The following is a 17,696-nucleotide window of genomic DNA, read 5'->3' as shown; positions in this document are numbered from 1 at the left end:
TCCCATGGAAACCACAAAAAAAGGTTCTTTCCCAGTTTCCTTCTCTCCCTCTGCCTCCATACGGACCCCAGTGCTACTCCACGTGGCCCCCTGTGGTGTGGCATGTCCCCTCTCCTTGGGATCTGTGAATATGACAATCTTTTTAATAGCAATAATATTCTGATCTGTTGGCCTTACCATACTTAAATAATAACAAAATCTATATTAAAACAAATGCCCAGTTCACTTCCTCCAGAAAGCCTCCTTTGATTGCCCTAGTCAGTATAACTTACCTCTTCTTCTCTGTTCCCTGAGAACTACTCTTTGTTCCTCTGTCTGCCTTAAAGCTGGCTATCTGGCTACCACTGCCCTGACAGTGAGTTCTGTCAAAATAGGATTATGAGTCACACATCTCTGCCTCCCATGCCTAAGGCTCTCTGGCAATAGTAGGTACTCAGTAAATCGATGGCATCTGGAATAATAAGAATGATACAAGAATAATAGTAGTAGTAGCAATAGCTCTGTTCTTGGTGCCTTGCATACTTTTCCTCCAGTTCCTAGAGCAACTATGCAAGGTAGATTTGTATTATTCTCATTCTACAGATGAGAACATGAGGCTCAGAGAGGTTCACAAGGCCACACAGCCAAGGAGCAGCAGAGTCAGGATTCAAACTTAACTCGGTCTAGCTGCAGTTAACACACTTGAATTTAATTAAGGTGAAGTGGATTATCCACTGCGTGACCCTGTCTATGGATTGATCAAGAGGTAGCATCAGGAGTGTTCTGATGTTCTAAAAATGAATACCAAGTCTAATGCAGCTGCCAAGTGACATTTCCAAAGCACAGTCTGGATACTTCATGCATGTGAGGACTAAACACTCATTTATGGCCCTTCACTGGCTCTAACATGAAATTCATACCTCTTAGACCAGCATTCATTATCTGACCTCTTCTTACCTATCCAGTCCATCTCTACTTCCTAACCTACCCCCGATTCAGATGCAGTAGATGGCCAGGGGAGGTAAAAGTGCTCACTGCTGAGCAAAGGTACCTTCCTTGCTTCTCCCAATAGGAAAGGAAGTCCCTTGGTGCCCACATCAAAGTCACCCATTTCTCGGAAAAAGTCTTGAAAGATGACAGATGATTGACACTGGCAGACATTGGTTAAATCAGCTGCCTAACCAGTCCCTGTTCAGGGAGGCCCCCTTCCTATCCCTCCCACTCCCCAGCATCCCCACATACTCAACTTGTATGAATCTAGCAATTTCCTAGAAATTCTGATGCTTCTTCAGCTGCTGAAAGCTGAGACTGGGAAGAGCTGGAGGCCCCTGAACATGCAATTAAGGAAAAAGAAGTGTTTTGACACACCTGCACCTTTCCCATTCATGCAGAATTGGAACAATGGACCTGAATGTCTTGGATTACAAGAGCCCTCAAAGCCTGTGCTTTCCAGAAGTCTCGGATTAGCTTTTTTTTCCACCTCCAGGCATCTAGTATGAGAATTCCTGGTTAATATTCTCCTGATAAGAAAACATATGTTTCCCAAATTTAGCAGGAGTTATAATAAAATCATCATGTTTCTAAATCCTTAATCCACAGAGAAAGACTTTAACTTGAAGGCATTTCAATGTTAGCTTTTTTAGGACTACTTACGATTTAATCGAGCCTGGTTATTAAAACAACAGGTGGTCTGCTTCCTTTTTACTCACCTAAGAAACAAATTGAACTACAATTTATAAACTAGTCTCTAGTCCCTTTATAAGCTAAAAATATTTCATTTCCAAGCAGGACAGCTCAGAGAAGTGGGGGAGCTTGTGAACCAAGGAGTGGGACGTTCCTATCATGAGGCTTCAACCAGATGTCTTTGCTGGGCCCTTAGGCTTCAATGCTCATACCAAGCCCTTAAAGATGCATAATTATCTCTGATCTACAGATGAGGCATTGGAGACCCAGAGATGACAACTGCTTTGTAAAGGTCGCATGACCTGCATTGGGGGGAGTTGAGATTCAAGGCCAGATCTCTCCAGTCTTCAGTGTCAAAGCAGCCCCTCAGCCCCCACAAACTGCCCTCGAGGTCAAGCAGTGATGAAACCGACAGCATTTCTTGATCCTTTGCCAACATCGGAGTTTATCACCTTTTTTGGTTTTATGTCAGGATACATGGAATGTTCAAAAATGAATCTCAAAAACTACCATTATTCTCAGGTCTGGCAAATCCTCAAGATTATAGAAGAGCTATTTTATTTATTTTTAATTACATTGATTGGAATGACATTGGCTAGTAAAATTATATAGGTTTCAAGTATACAATTCAGTAATATGTCATATGTATATCGCATTGTGTTCACCACCCAAAGTTAAATTTCCTTCTGTCACCATATATCTGACCTCCTTTACCCTTAGCTATTATTCCCCTGCTCCTCATCTTGGGCAAACCACACCAACTTTCAGCCATGGTTTTATCACCTGTGCAATTAAGGTAATAACACCCACTCACTGGGTTGCTGAGAAGATTAAATGAAAAAATAGAAGTAAAAGTGCTTATAGGTGCTTAATGATTGCAAGTCCTCTTATTACTGCAATAAATATTATTGAATAAATGATGTCTTAATAATCATACACTGATTGAATATGTCCCTTGCATTTGGTGCTAAAATGATTCTACATTTAATACCCCCACCCAAAAATAAAAATCCTGGGTGGTGGGTATTACTTTTAAAGAAGAGGAAACTAAGGCTAAAGGAGAGTAAGCGATTTGCCCCAAATTATACAGGAACTGGGAGAGCTGGGATATGAATTCAGACATGCTGAATTTAGAGGTTATATTTTTAACCATCATGCTATCCAGCCTTCCAGGAAATGAGGATGAATAGACATTTCATGTGGCAAAGGCTAAACTCGATGACTTGCTTTTGCTCTCTTAATCCCCATCCCATTTCCTTCTAGGAAAATGAAAGATGTTTGTGTGAGCTTCCTACTCTCTTAAGGATACTACGCTCAGAAAGCTTCATTGATTTCTTTCGCTATATGGTTGCAATTTTGCCTGCTTCTCATAAACCCTCAAAGGCAAGCCTCATGAGGTCACCAAAGCAACCGGCAGATGTGATGTTCCCAAGAGCTCTGTTTGTGCCTGATTTCTCCTCATGGAGGTCCTTGTCCCTCTAGCCACTGGATGGCAAGAGGATCAAACACTCTGCTAGGACAGTGCCTCCATTTACTTTCCCTTCATTATTTATTTGCTTCTTTATTTGCACTCCTTCTAAAAAAAAATTTAAGGTAGAATTTCTCATCAAAAGTAACCACCAAAATATCTAGATGAGAAAAAGGTGCCCACAGACCCCACAGAATAAAGGAAAGTGATACCAAGAAACTCTTGGGTTTCTCCAACAGAGGAGGCTTCCAGAAGCAGGTGTTATGGGGCATCTCTTATACACTAGCAGAAGGAGGAGAGCTTCCATACACAACATCACTTTCTCCATTTTTTTTTATCTGCATCTCTAAAGGGGGGACCCAGAGAAAGAGGCGTGAGGGAGGGAAGGAAAAGAGATTGCCTCCTTGATGCCATCTCATGTTATTAGGAAGCAGATTCCTCCATCATCAATTCTGGACCAGTTGCCTTGCTCAGAACAAAGAAAACCAAACATGTTATGGCTGCTGTTGGGGGATGGTTCCACAGGACTGAGGATAGGGGCTGAGCACAGGCTGCGAGTTCTGTCTGTGGCTCAAGAAGAGCTGCCAGGGCAACAATCAAGGTGAGGTGTCTAGGGCATCCCAGCTGGCAAATATTTCCTGTGCTCTGAGCTAGATGTGGAAGGATCAAAAATAAATATCACAATCTCTAACTTTAAATAGAGTGTCCAGTTACTGGGGGAGGCAGGCACACAAATGGGTAATTTCAATATGATATCCTATAGGATTCATCTGCACTTTCTACCACTATCTAGCGAACATTTACTCTAGGCCAAGTATTGTGCAACACGATAGGAATTCAGAGTAACCAGGCAGCTCGGAATCTGATGCCGTAGTCTATGTGAGAGCACAGTGGAGGGTTTCTACCCTGACTGGAGAAATTCTGAAAGGTTGAATGGAGAAGATGACAAGAGAGAAGGGGATAGAAAGGGAGCTCCATGCAGAAGAAACAGCATGATCAAGTGCACAGTGGCATGAAACATTCTGTACCTAGGACACTACAAGGCTGTTTGGTTGTAGACTGCTTCTTCCAGTATTGTGACTTTCAGAAACACCCATCAAAAAGCCCTCCTGTCCTCCAGTGGTTTGTCCTCAAGACTGAACTTGATGGGCCTCTAAACCATGGACTATATAGTAGCTCCATAGGGAGGTGATGGGTGAGTCCAGACACTGCTCCTGAGGAGTATGAGGAAAAACATAAGATTAGGTATATTCTCTTTTACATATAGTCATTCTCATCCAAATACTCTCCCATGGCGAGTTCCCTGGAGATGAACCTCAAAACCATGGTGTGCAATTTCTGGTCACGGTGTGCTCTGAGAAAACCCCTTAAAGGGTGTCTTGTGAACATGGGGGTTCAGAGCTAAACCCATATTACATAATCACCCGGAACTTGGCAAGGTCAGTACTATAGCCCCTATTTTACTGATGAGCTGTGCCTGAGGCTTGAAGACCTTCATTAACTTGCTCATGAACTTCTTGACCTAATAGAGTCAAGCCAAGATCATTGCTGCATCTGCTTCGGGCATGCTTCTCTGAGGCTTCCCCTACACATTCATCCTTGACATTCAGGCCTCCACTCAGACAGGAACTCTCTAGATCTGAAGAGGCCCTCTTTGTCACCACTTTTCCTTTTATGGCATTTAACCTCTCTGATAGGACGGCAAGGGCTTAGTCATTATCTTCCTCTCTCTCCCCCAGATCTACAAGGCAGGGACCTTTCCTGATTCCTTTACTGCTATATCCTTGATGCGCTGAGGAGCCTGGTACATGAAAACCCAAACAAAAGGCTGTTTAGTGAATGAAGCCATCTGCCTGGCCCCTAAGCTCAGCCCTCTCCACTCTACTGGTATTGCTTAAGATGGCAGCCAGTAACCCCCTGGGAGCTTGTGAGGGGCCTGCTGGTGGCTGCAGACTGACCCACAAATGCAGGACTTTCTGAGTTTCTCACAAGTGAAGGCAGGCAATTCCACAGATTTTCATTTCTACTTCAACAAAAGGGTACCATCCAGCAAGAGTCTGTGTGACAAGCATTTGAGATTCATAAACCGATAATATCCATCACTCGCATTTCTGGATGATTCATATTCAGTCTTCTCTCCACAAGTCAGCCTTGGGGTTCACAGACCTCTCAGACGTGCGTCCTTGTTGTGCGTGGGATGCTCACTGCTGTCAGCAAGCGCTGTTACTGGTCACTGTGAACGTTGCCTAGAATCAGCTCCAACTTTCAATCACTGCTATTGTTGTTTTGATCAATTCGTGAATACACTCACTCTTAGCGTTTATTTTTGTTGATTGCTCTGTTTTGTGTGGTCCCATTTTGATTGTGATTTTATGCCTCTCCAACGCTTTTTCGTCTCCAAATTATTTTTCCACTAAAAAGCGGTGATAAGACCATCAGCCCTACTAAAATGAGTCCCTGTCCTGAATGTTTAAGAAAGAATCTTTGCACCCCGCCCGGTGACCTTGTATAATCCCCAAACTACCATGCTGTCTTTTGTTCTGTGACAAGACACGTGCGTTTCTAAAAATCACCACAGCAGACAAAATGAGGAAAATGGGGCAAGGGGTATAATGCTCAAAAACGTCATCAGTGACACATAAGAAAGAGAGATAGAAAAGACCATTAGCACAGTTTTACACAGGTTAAATGGCTAAGAAATATATACGTGCTACAATAAATATGATATTTTACCTTGAAGAGACCTGGTGTCTGCTTGTGGAAGTGGACATAGGAGGGGTTGCAGCTTGTGCATTGTGAACAAGTGGAAGGATAAAAAGTTGTAACCACAGGTGTGGGTGGTGCAGCTCCTCGCACAATGGGAACCAAGTAGCTGGTAGATATTTGAGGGGTGTACATGTGCGTGTTTTGTACATTTCTAAATGGCTCACTTCAGCTGGGTGCACTTTCTGTCTTCATTCACCTAGTATTTCTCGAGAAGCAGTCTTGCATAAGCAAATGTGAAATTCCCATCATCCTTAAATTGTTTCCTAATATATCAGTTGTGTTGGAACAAATTCACATTTTCAAAATGAGTGTCATAGCAGAACTGGCTGTATCTGATTTACTTTAATCCTTTCCTTGTTTATTCAGACTGGACCAAGAGGATTGAGTATCAGCCTGGCTCGGGGAGTGTGCCCCTGTTCCCCAGCATCCACCTGGAGACGTGCGATGGGGCCGTGTCCTCCATCCAGATCACCACAGAGCTGCACACCAATTACATTGGGAAGGGATGTGACCGGGAGACCTACTCTGAGAAATCCCTTCAGAAATTGTGTGGTAGGTTTTTCCCTGTTGGGAATTTTTCTCAATTAATTGCTTTTAAATGATATACACAAGCACATCTTATTATGTTAGGAAAGAATCCGCCCCTCCCACCACATTAGTCTATGTAACTCTTGGACAACTATTTAGTTTACTTAGTATAGTTAAAGAGTCAGAAGGCACAGTTTTCAGCATCAGGGACACCTAGCAGACCCCACCATTTGCTAATTATGTGGCTGTGGGCAAGTGAGGTCACAAAGCTTCCGTTCTTCATCAGTAAAACAAGGATTAATGACACAATGTATTTAAGAACGCCAACCACAGGGCCTGAAGAAACACAGGTTTCCTTCCGCTGTGGTGGTTTATAGAGAGGCACCTAACCAGGTTCGCACCAATATGGCCAATATGAAGGATGGTGTCCGTCACCTGGAGAGAGGTTGGTCTTGTCCCCACATGACCAGCTACCTAGTTTGCTGGGCCTAGTGCAAATGAAAATGTGGGACCCTTTTTCAAAAATTATTAAGAATTTCAATAATAGAATCACAAAGCATTAAACCAAGCTGGGGGCCCACACCAAGCATGGGTGCTTGGTCACATGCCAGTAAAGCTTGCCTGGCTGCCTATATCAGAGAAGAAGGGCTAAGGTGGGGTGGAGGTGGGCAAGGTGAAGGTGTCCCAAGTGTGGCGGAGGGGGCGCCTGCTGTCAGTGGGCTGTGAGATGTTGCCACAAGGAAGGAGCAGGCCGGGAACTAGGAGACAGGATGGAGGGAGGGGCGTGACACAAGGGAACAGCTTCACTGAGCACCTACTTTGTGCAGCCTGCCAGACTCTTGGCATGCATTAGTTTATTTAATTCTCTCACCTTCATTGTGAGGAGGGGATTATTCATCCAACTTTAAAAATGGAAAACTTGAGGTCTAGAGAGGAAACTTGACTTGTTCAAGGTCGCACAGATAGAAAGTGACAGAATTTAAAGATAGGTCTATCAGAAGGACAGTCTCTTTAGCTCAGTATCTGTGATGTCAGGCCAGGTCTTGAGAGCTAGAATGCGAACCTCTCAAGTCAGCCTGTGGAATGAGAGGATGCTCAGTCTGGTGGGCATGGCCCCATGGCTTGATAAACCGGGCTGTCGCTATGTCGATGGGCCTCCATTATCCCTGCCACGTATATTTTCTTTCTTTCTTGTTCTCTTAAAAAATATTCAGGAACTCACATTTGACTCTGCAGCAATGCTGTGGGGAGCTTAGGAAAGAGCTTACTCTAACATTGGGCCTGTATTTGCGGGTAACTGCATCTCCACAAAAGGAAAAGGGGACTCCTGAATACACAGTCTAGCCTGCCATCCCTTCTTGGTGGCCCCTTCACTACTGTCTTTGGGGCATTTTTTCCCCCTCAACATTGATACCTACACACACACACACACACACACACACACACACACACCCCTTTACCCACACTGGTCTTGCCCAAAGAACCGCGTGAAAATTTTAGAGCTAAATGTGAAATAAACCCTGCTTGGGTATCACTATGTTCCATTTATCATGTCATCAGGCTGGCAAGGAAGGCCTGTGGGAACACAGGCTTCTCCAGAATGATGAAGCTGATCAGGGAAAACACCGAACGTCAATATTCCAAACAGCTCTTGCAAAAATAGATAAAAGGGACCCACGATATTCAGAAAACTGCCTCCAGTCCTCTTTCTCACTCTTCGTGCAGAGAAGCTGTCTTCGACGACATCTTACTTTGAATGAATATCTCATTTTGCTCCCCATGCACCTGAATTATGTGTCAACTCGACCCCACACCACTGTGGGTTACAGTCATTTTCTAAACTCCTCCAGGTTAGAAACAGATGATGGAATCAGCTTGTTAAAGATCAGAGGTGCCCAAGGACATGCACTTGCAATTTGATTTTGAATGTTGCTGGGGAGAGATGAGGAGATATGGAGAGTGAGAAGGATCTTCTGAGGGAAGGAACTTTAGAGCAAAATTGCATCTGGTGTTAACACAGCTCATTCCTCTGGGCTGCCAGCTTGCCTTGCAGGAAGGCAGGTTAATTCAGTCAGGAAAGCAGTTTCCCCCTAGGTGTGTACAAGCTTATCTGGTGTTGAGAGAGACTCTTTGTTGGGAGACATCTGCAAGTCTTTCTGGTGACCTTCCCTGTATTGCCACCCTCCATACTGATGGGAACTCTTTCCCAGTAACCCTGATGGACAGGGCCACCCCTGCCTCCATATGAGGAGTCTGAATCATGAAGTCCACTGAGGGGAGCTCAGGAAAAATGGGTAGAAGCAAACATGAATGAGATTCAGCTGTGCCGCTGGTGCTAGAGTCGCTTCTGAAGGGGGCAGCACATCAGGCCTCAGGCTCTCTGGAAACTGCGAGGGAATGCGGGCTGGATCTCTTCTAAAACAAAGTCTGGGCTGGAACTCCTGACTCCTGGAGGACACCTCCGGTTCTGGAGACAAGCTTCTATCTGTTTTCAGTGGATGATAGACAAGTTTCTTGCAGGGTTTTGCAACCAGGGAACTGCCATGACACTTTAAGCCTCAGCATTCATGCATTTTTCATCCTATAAATCTTTATTGACTTTGGATGGAAACAGGGAGACCAATTAGGATGTTATTGCCATAGTCTAAGCAAGAGATAATGAGTTCTGAACCAGGGGAGTGGCAGTAAGGATGAATTTAAGACAGATTTAGGAGGCAGAATTGGCAAGAGTTAATGATTCATTAGCTGTCAGGAGTGAGGAAGGAGGATTCTAAGGTGACTCTAGTAAGAGCATCTAGCTGGACGAGAATGCCTCCGACGAGAATGAGGAAACCAGAGTAAGAGCAGAGTTAGGGGACGATGATGAAAGTCACCCGAGGAAACTCCAGGTGTGTGTGCCCAGATCTAGCCTTATGCTCAACCCTCCCGAGGCCCTGCCCATCTGTCATTATAGCCTATTTCCTCCTGATGTCTGCCTTTTCTTGGCCAGGGTAGCTCCTTTATCCCCACATCTAATTTGTCCTCATCCCATCAGGCTTTGTTCATGTTTCCTGCTAGGATGCTCTCTCTTCCCTTCATCATTCCAAACCCTTCTCTTCAGTCAATATTTTCCTGCCCTCTATGCTCACTGGGGAAGCAGTCCTGGGGTGCTTCCTTGGTGCCCTTGAGTTCTGGCATCTCTTCTGTGATGCTGTAACTGTGCAGTAACCAAGGCAGGGTGTCTCCCCAGAGGGGCATTGTGGATGTCTGGTCATTGTCCACCTGCTTCCTCTTCCTGCAACGTCAGCTCCATTAGGAGCAGTGGGAGAATCCTGTTCAGGTGGGAGCCTGACAATAGCTGGTATAAAGCCTGCTGTCAGGAAGTACTTAACAGGTTCAGCAGCACCTGAAATAGCCTCTTTGGTTCCAGTAAAGTACTGGACATCAGGCATATTGCTGCCTGAGACTTATACACTAAGACATATCCATTCTGCCTTGAAACAAAAACAGTACAGGACCCCGAACTTATGTTCCCTTCAGCTTGTGGGGCCAGACATAGCCTGAGATGGCTCCCCACTGGCCTTGCTTTACATAATGCCAGGCTTCTTGGAGAAGCTGAGGAAACTGGTTATCACTTCCTGTGGATTCAGAGATTTAGGGTGGACTCTGCCATCTAACTACCAACCTTTCTAGAGGTGAAGTGTCACAGAACTGCCTTGGCTATGAAATGCGTGGTGAAACCTTCAGTAAGACCTCTTGGCCAAATTAAATTTGACATTAACAACAGCCCCAGAAAGGGCCTGCTTCGGTGCCCTTAAGTCACTACATATTATAGTAAGTAGAAAAGTAGTTTGTGATGCACATGCCCTTCAGAGCCCAGAGGCCAGGGTTTGTGCCTCCTCAGGATCACAGGACTCCTAGCAGCTGGCCGGCACCTCCCGCCTATGATGCCCTGGTCAGCTGTTTTGTATGTCGAGTCTAGAACTGAGAGGACAGGTCTTATTGAGGAAAAGGGCGCAGAATAAGAGCATGCTATTATATCAAGCAATTGATCTGTCAGAGCAGTTCAGATCACTAGATATTAAGTTTTCTTCAGAATTTATACACTTATGAGCAAGGGGGTTTTCCTAGAGGATTCATTCATTCATTCATGTATTTATTAGCTCAACAAATATTTGTTGAGTGTCCAAATCCTATAACTCTTGTGGTTGTATAGAAGGTAATGAGACCACAACAATTCAGTCTCCTGGGGAAGACAAACATGTTGAAAAAGTCAGGTCCCTGGTTTTCTACTATACCTTGCATCTTAACAGAGCTGCCCTCACCGAGATTAACTGTCAGAGGTTTTTGTGCCCTCAGAATAGCCCAACTACAGGAAGCTATCATCAGTTTCTCCAAGACACCACCAAAGAGTTGACGCTTCCTGGGGACAGTATTGGTCCCCTAGTCATAGACAGTGCTTCCATTCTCAGAGAGTGGAAGTGGACCTCTTACTTTAAGAAAATTAGTGCATGCCTATTGGGAATCAGATTAAATCATTAATTGTATAGCAGGAAAAAGCCACACACACTGACTCACGGATGTTGACAGTAAGCAGTGGGTTTCTCTCGGGATACACTATTTCTTTGAGGTCTTTCATACAGCTACCTACCATACAGCATGCTCTCCTATACTGAGGAAAAGGGTTTTGCTTACAGTGGCCTTACTCAGGCTGGTTATAACTGGGTATTCATGGCCCTGCCTCAGGAGCCTGGCTGACCACCCCTCATCCCCCATTTACTTCACCTAGAGATCCAATTTTTTGATTCCAAAGCCTTGGAGAAGCTCCTCTGATTTAAGATTCCATAAGTGGACTATAGTCCAATTGTAAGAACAACAGATTTGAGCTCCTAATAAAATATCAGAAAGTCTTCCACGTCCATGTTGCGGGCATGCAGACGGAGAACGGGGAATTGGAGCTGCTGATGTCAGTCACTGATGTGGATTATCGGTCAGGATAGCAGGTTTTGCTGGAGGAATAAATGAACCCAGAATCTCATTGGCTTAAAATAACAAAGGTTTATTTATCATTCCTACCACATGTCCTTCTTGGGTTGACTATGGCTCTGTTCCATGTTGACTTCCCACTGGGATCCAGGCTAAAGTAATAGTCTTTATCTAGAACACTGTCGATCTCATGGCATATGGAAAAGACACATGGTGAACCATGGACTGGCTTTTAAAGCTTTTACCTTGATGTGATACATGTCGCTTGCACTCACATATTATTGGTCGGAGCAAGTCACATGGCCAAATGGTATCAGTGGGTCAGAGAAACATGTTGAGGACAGAATGCATTTTATCACCACACAGTTTTAGTAGGGCTTTTGTCAAGAGGGCCTCTCTGCTTCCCCTGAGACTCGCTACCACTGAACGGCTCCACCCACCAAAAATAGAGGACTTCTTATTAGCTTCCTACAGGAAGGGCCCATTTCTGTGTGGTTCCTTGCTGCGTCCTCACCACAGTGCCTGGCATGACTTAGACATCACATAAATGTTTTTAAAATAATATGGAGTCAATATTGCCAATCTCGAGACTACTCTACAGAATGAGGCGACTCTCCTTGACTATAATCGTTCCTCTCCTCGGAGACCCTCTTGCTTATCTCCATCCCTTCCTGTGCTGTGGTGGATCATGAGGAGGCATGTCAATCACCATAGCCACCGGCCCATCTTGCAGTCCTAAAGACACTCTGCCCAAACCAAGACCATCCAGAGCAGAACGCAAACCCTGCAATTAAGAAGTCCAGACAGTGACCACTGCCTCCAAGCTCATTTGGGTTCTCACACCACAATGTGCCCTGAAATCTGCCTCATTCGCCCCATCTTTAACTACTTGATAGCTCAGAGAGGCTTCCCCACCCTGGGAGGACTCAAAGACCTTAAATCAGACCCACATCTGAGTCCTAGTCCCCCATGCTCAAGCTGCAATTGCTGTGCCCCAGAGCAGTGTGACCACTCAGCAGCTTGAGACCTTCATGGAGGAGTCCCAAAGAGCATCTTAAATACACTAATGTGCAGACAATGCCATGCTATCTTAACGAATGATGTATCTGTTTACTCACTGCTCTCTCTGGAGTCCCATAGGGAGAGGAGAGAGAGAAGAACTTTGGGAGAAAGCAAATTTCTCTGTTTGTTTAAGTGCACTTAGAAATGAAATACAAGCTGTTTGTGGAAATCTGCCCATCTGGCTAAATGCAGCTTGATGGTTTCCAGCAGGCAGCATCTGTGGATTAGGCAGGGTGGCCTGCTGCTCCCCTCACCAGGGAAGGCAAGGGAGCACTGCGTCTATGGCCTTGCAAAAACGTATACTGTCTTCAAAATGCCTTTCTGTGGACAGCCACCTGTGTAGGGAGGTTCCCCCAGGGGACTGGGCTGTGCTTGGTAGGACACTATACTGTGCAACAGGAAGAACATTAGCTAGGTGTCTGAGAGCTGGGCCTGCCTCTAGCTGGCTGTGTGGCTGTGTGATCTTGGTCAAGTAGTTTCCCTGGGCCTCAGTTTCCATGTTTGTAAAATGTACAGGAAGTTACAAGATCCCTCTCCAGGTTCATTAAGGTGGTACAGTAAGGAGGAAAGAGCTGGAAAGTCCTGCTGATGGGTCTCCTCACTAGCTGGCTGTAAACCTGGGAGTCACCGAGCCTCAGGTTTCTTATCTGCGAACTAGAATCATAATAATATTTGCCACATAGCTGAGTAACTAAGAAAAAGCATTCAAGTACTTAATTCAGTTCTGGTACTCAGTGCCCCCCCCCAAAAAAAAAGTCTCTGGGAAAATAATAATAAAGATCTATAACTATGAAAAACAAAGTTCCACACATATAGCATATATGTATAGAATAATCCTGACCAGGGCTGGCCTTTGGCAAATGCAACCAATTTTTTCTTTCAGTCTCCCCCCCACCTCCCCCCACCCCCAACACCTCCACCTACCTCCACCTCACCCCACATTCATACTTGCATTACACTTCTCTCCCTCTATCCAAACCTGTTTTGGGAGAAATTACAAACAGCCCTTTGCTAGTCTAAGGTGCTAATTGCAGTGTGAATTCTACACAGGGACATTTGCTTTTTAACAACAGCAAGATCCTTAGCCAAAAAGGAAACTCAGGTTGTTGAGTTTTGAGCCTTGACGAACCCCACCTTGGTCCCACTGTGTGGAGGTCCGCCCACACACCTCCGCACTAGGTCCTGCTAGATGGCACTGGCTGCATTGGCTTCCGCTAGCAGTTAGGAGTCCTGAGTGCCCAGCCTGCATCTCTCTGGCCACCTGAAGTTTCAAGAACTGACACACTCTGTGTGTGCCCCAGTCACCAGGCTGTCTTCATGCTGGGCAAATCCTGGTGTCAGAGCCAACTTAATTATGGATCAGCAAAGCAGTTGCCATGTTGCATTATTCTGGGTGTCTTAAGTGTCACCGTTGGAACTGATCGGAGTTCGGTGTCACCCCAACAGCAGGGGAGAGGGAGAGGGATAACAGCGGCACAGAAATGTAGTTAGCATTTTCCCCTCAGTTCTTTCTCAAATGAAGCAGGGAAGAATTGCAGGTCATTGAGATTTAATTGTTTTATTAAAAGTATATTTTAGAAAGACAAAGTATGCCCTAAGAGGCACATGGTCTTGGTGATGAGAGCTGCAACGGAGTGCTGTAATAACAACTACTACAATAAGAGAGCAAAAAGGGCCAGAAGTGGGAATGTCTACCTTATATTTGGGCTGTGATGCGTGGTTCCAAAGGCATTCCTAGGTGATTGACAAGTGAGGTCATTTTGGTCGACACCTGTCTCCTATATAACTCTTTGCCTAGTGCACATGTGCGTACCCAGAATTCTACTACCATTGGGGTGTTCTTTGGCCGGTCTCTAGGCTGAGCCCCTATCCCTTTGTTCTCCCGTTGCCTATGTCTGACTAGCTACCTAACATTGGTAAATGAACTTGTTCCAAAAGACCATGTATCTCCCACTCCCAAACCACCCCTAAATTTCTACTAGCTACCACCTTAGTAGGTTTCTTTCATTCAAATATCTATGGAGGGCAATAACCCTTATGGCTTTGTTAGTCACTGAAATGTTAGTGTGAATTAACTTACCAGATGAGTAAAATAGATAGCAAATGAGGCTCGAGGGGCACCAGATGAGAACGAGTAAATATTGATCAAAGGTGTGGGACATGGACAAGAGGCCAGATGGCAGGTTCACATGAGCATCAGGTAGATGGCCAGAAGCATCTCATGGAGTCACTGGATGGGAGGAAAGGTAGTTATACACATTAACGGAGCGTTTATGGTGTGTCAGACATGGTACCAACTAAAACCTCTCAGAAATACTCATGTAAATAATGCAGTCAACGCTGCCCAAACTTGTCCTTGATAAGCATAAGCTATAAAGTGATCATGAACTGGGAGACTGAACTTTCCTACCCTCTCAGATCCTGCCGTTCCTGAAAGCCTCTCCGGGTTGAGCCTCTCACAATGCTAAACAGAGCATCTGGCTCCAAGGACACATATTTTTCACATAACATAACTTTCAATTGCCAGCCAATGGGTGGCTCAACTCTAGACCCAATAATCTGTTCCAGGGCTGGAGGGAAAACTGGCTGAGTTGAACATTTTCAAACAAGTATATTGGTTCACGATATGGCACTTCCCTGAGGGATTTTCAAAGGTCATTTTAACTATGGGAGATGTTTGTGGTGGCTCACTTTGGAATCCAATATCTAAGTGAGATGAGACTCTGATACACAGAATTCAGAAGTCCAATGATCCCTGAGAAATGGCAGGTAATACACCCAACCACTGTCCTTCAAATTCATCAACAGTTATAACTGATGGTCAGTGCCATGTCAGGAAACAGGCCCCACACCTGTGGTCCCCCACACTGGGCAAATCTTAGCCTCTCCAGCTGTTATTCTCTTACAGTATCAGGAAGCCCCTGGCCCTCCTCCTTCCTGAGTGGCTGAGCCTTACTCCTGTGTGGAACATAAGGATGCAGAGAACTCTGCTGGCAGCATTTGAGCCTCACTGGGAAGTCAGTGGAGACCCAAGCATTCTCCCAGCTCGGACATCTAGTCTCTGCAAGGCCAGCCCCTCCCACTCACTACAGCTTCACCCTCCGTAAGCTGTCAGTGGGATTCTCCTAGGACATAAATGAGCCCATGACACTCCCACCAATTCAGGTTAAGTCCTCAAGCATTAGACTGGGATCCTAGTGGCAGCAGAAGAAATAATGATTATAATAATAATGATAAACTTATAGCTAACATGGAGTGAGCATTCACCTTGTGGCAAGCATGCTGCTGTAAGCTCCACCGTAATGTCTCATTCAGTCCTCATAACATCCTGGGGAGGGGAGATACGATGGAAGGAGGTGGAACGTTGGAAAGGTTAAGTGACTTGCTCATAGTCGCAAGGCCACAAGTCATACTGCCAGGCATCAAATTCGTTTTGACTTTGGAACTCAATCACTGTACCATTTGGCCTAAAATGGTTGTAAAAAAGAAAAGAAAATGTGTGTTGAGTACAAAGTGGCTCACGCTCCTCAAGGGATCAGGACCTAAAACTTTCCCCAATCATAGCCCTGATCACACTGTGTCACAGTTGTCTGCCAACTTGTTGGTTCTGAGCTCCTCCAGGTCAGGGACTGTGCTGATTCTCCTTACATCACCAGCACCTAGCAGGGGGCTCGGCACTGACAATAAACCTTGCCTGCTTACGAAAGCCCCCAGGGAGCTTCGCTTCCCTGAATTCCTCCAACACTTTTTCCTTATATAATAGTTCATTGCACTCTGTCTTGCCATGGGCAATGCTTTTCTCTCTAAGTTAGCGATGCCTCCCCACACAGACCATAAGTATTGCAGGAGCAGGGATGGTATTTGGCCATTCTATTCCCGAGTCACCTAGCTCAGGGCTGGGCACAGACCTCTGAATAAGTACATTAAGTACAGCTGATCCTTGAACACTGTGGGAGTTAGGGATACCAACCACCTGTCCAGTCAAAAACCAAGTGTAAATTTTGACTCCCCAAAAACTTAACTACTAATCGCCTACTATTGACAGGAAGCCTTGCCAATAACATAAACAGTCGATTAATACATATTTTGTATTTTATATATAATATATTGTACTCTTACAGTAATATAAGCTAGGGAAAAGAAAATATTATTAAGAAAATCGTAAGGAAGAAAAAATACATTTACAGCATTTGTTGGAAAAAAATCCATGTGTAAGTGGACCACACAGTTCAAATCCATGTTGTTCACAGGTTAACTGTAGTTCATTCTGAAGCAGAAAACCTAATGAGAATGACCCTTTGTTCTTTCTGTCCCCCGGCCCCTGCAGGAGCATCCTCTGGCATCATTGACCTCTTGCCGTCCCCCAGCGCTGCCACCAACTGGACTACAGGACTGCTGGTGGACAGCAGCGAGATGATCTTCAAGTTTGATGGCAGGCAGGGTGCCAAGATCCCTGATGGGATTGTGCCCAAGAACTTGACGGACCAGTTCACCATCACCATGTGGATGAAACACGGCCCCAGCCCTGGCGTGCGGGCCGAGAAGGAGACTATCCTCTGCAACTCTGATAAAACTGGTGAGTCTCGAGCTCAGCCCTCCCAGTGGCTGCCTGTGATGTCCCAGCAGATTATGCAGAGACCCAGCCACCAAAGACATGGAAGAAAAGCAGGAGCGTGAGAGGCGCCCTGGGAAGAGATTCTGGTCTCTGGTTTTCCAGATAATGAGTCCTGGGCTTGAGGTAGAGCCAACCAGAAAGAGGAGAAAGTAGATATATAGACACAAAGAATACAAAGCTGGGATTGGTGGTTTTAAACTGGGTTCTTCAGGACCCCAGCCTCTCCAGAACTAACTTAGGGCTGCTATGCATGAGATGGTGGGGATGCATGCTTATTTCAAGCAAAGCAGCTCCACTTTCACTGTATTATGGATATAGTAAGACTTCCAAAAGTTATTTTCAATGAAAGGGCCGTGCTAGTTTAAAATACTAGCTTGAATATCACTGTCTTACATAATAATGATAGCTAACATGAGTTAGGCATTTTCAGCATGCTGCTACACAAGGCATTTCACAGCCTGATGGTTAAAAGCACCCCGCCACTTATTGGCTGTGTGACATCGGCAAGTTATTAACCCCTCTGTGCCTCACTTTCCCTGTCTATAAAATGAGCATTACAGTACTATCTACCGATAAGGTTTTTATGAGGATTAAATGACTTGATGTATGTGTAGTGCTTTAGAACAGCAC

General features: G+C 45.1%; 1 protein-coding gene across 1 annotated transcript in view; it reads left to right on the top strand.

The window, feature by feature from the left end:
- CLSTN2 (calsyntenin 2) overlaps positions 1-17,696 on the top strand; it is a 397,528-nt gene that overhangs the window by 280,130 nt on the left and 99,702 nt on the right. Inside the window, exons 6-7 of the mRNA XM_023529032.1 lie at positions 6,263-6,448; positions 16,779-17,027. Of these exons, the coding sequence (XP_023384800.1) occupies positions 6,263-6,448; positions 16,779-17,027 (435 nt within the window). The remainder of the gene's footprint in view (positions 1-6,262; positions 6,449-16,778; positions 17,028-17,696) is intronic.

Source organism: Pteropus vampyrus, unplaced genomic scaffold (genome assembly GCF_000151845.1).
Source record: "Pteropus vampyrus isolate Shadow unplaced genomic scaffold, Pvam_2.0 Scaffold35, whole genome shotgun sequence".
In the NCBI taxonomy this organism is placed as follows: domain Eukaryota; kingdom Metazoa; phylum Chordata; class Mammalia; order Chiroptera; family Pteropodidae; genus Pteropus; species Pteropus vampyrus.
Note: the sequence above shows the minus strand (reverse complement) of the source record. Positions and strands in the feature narration are given on the sequence as shown.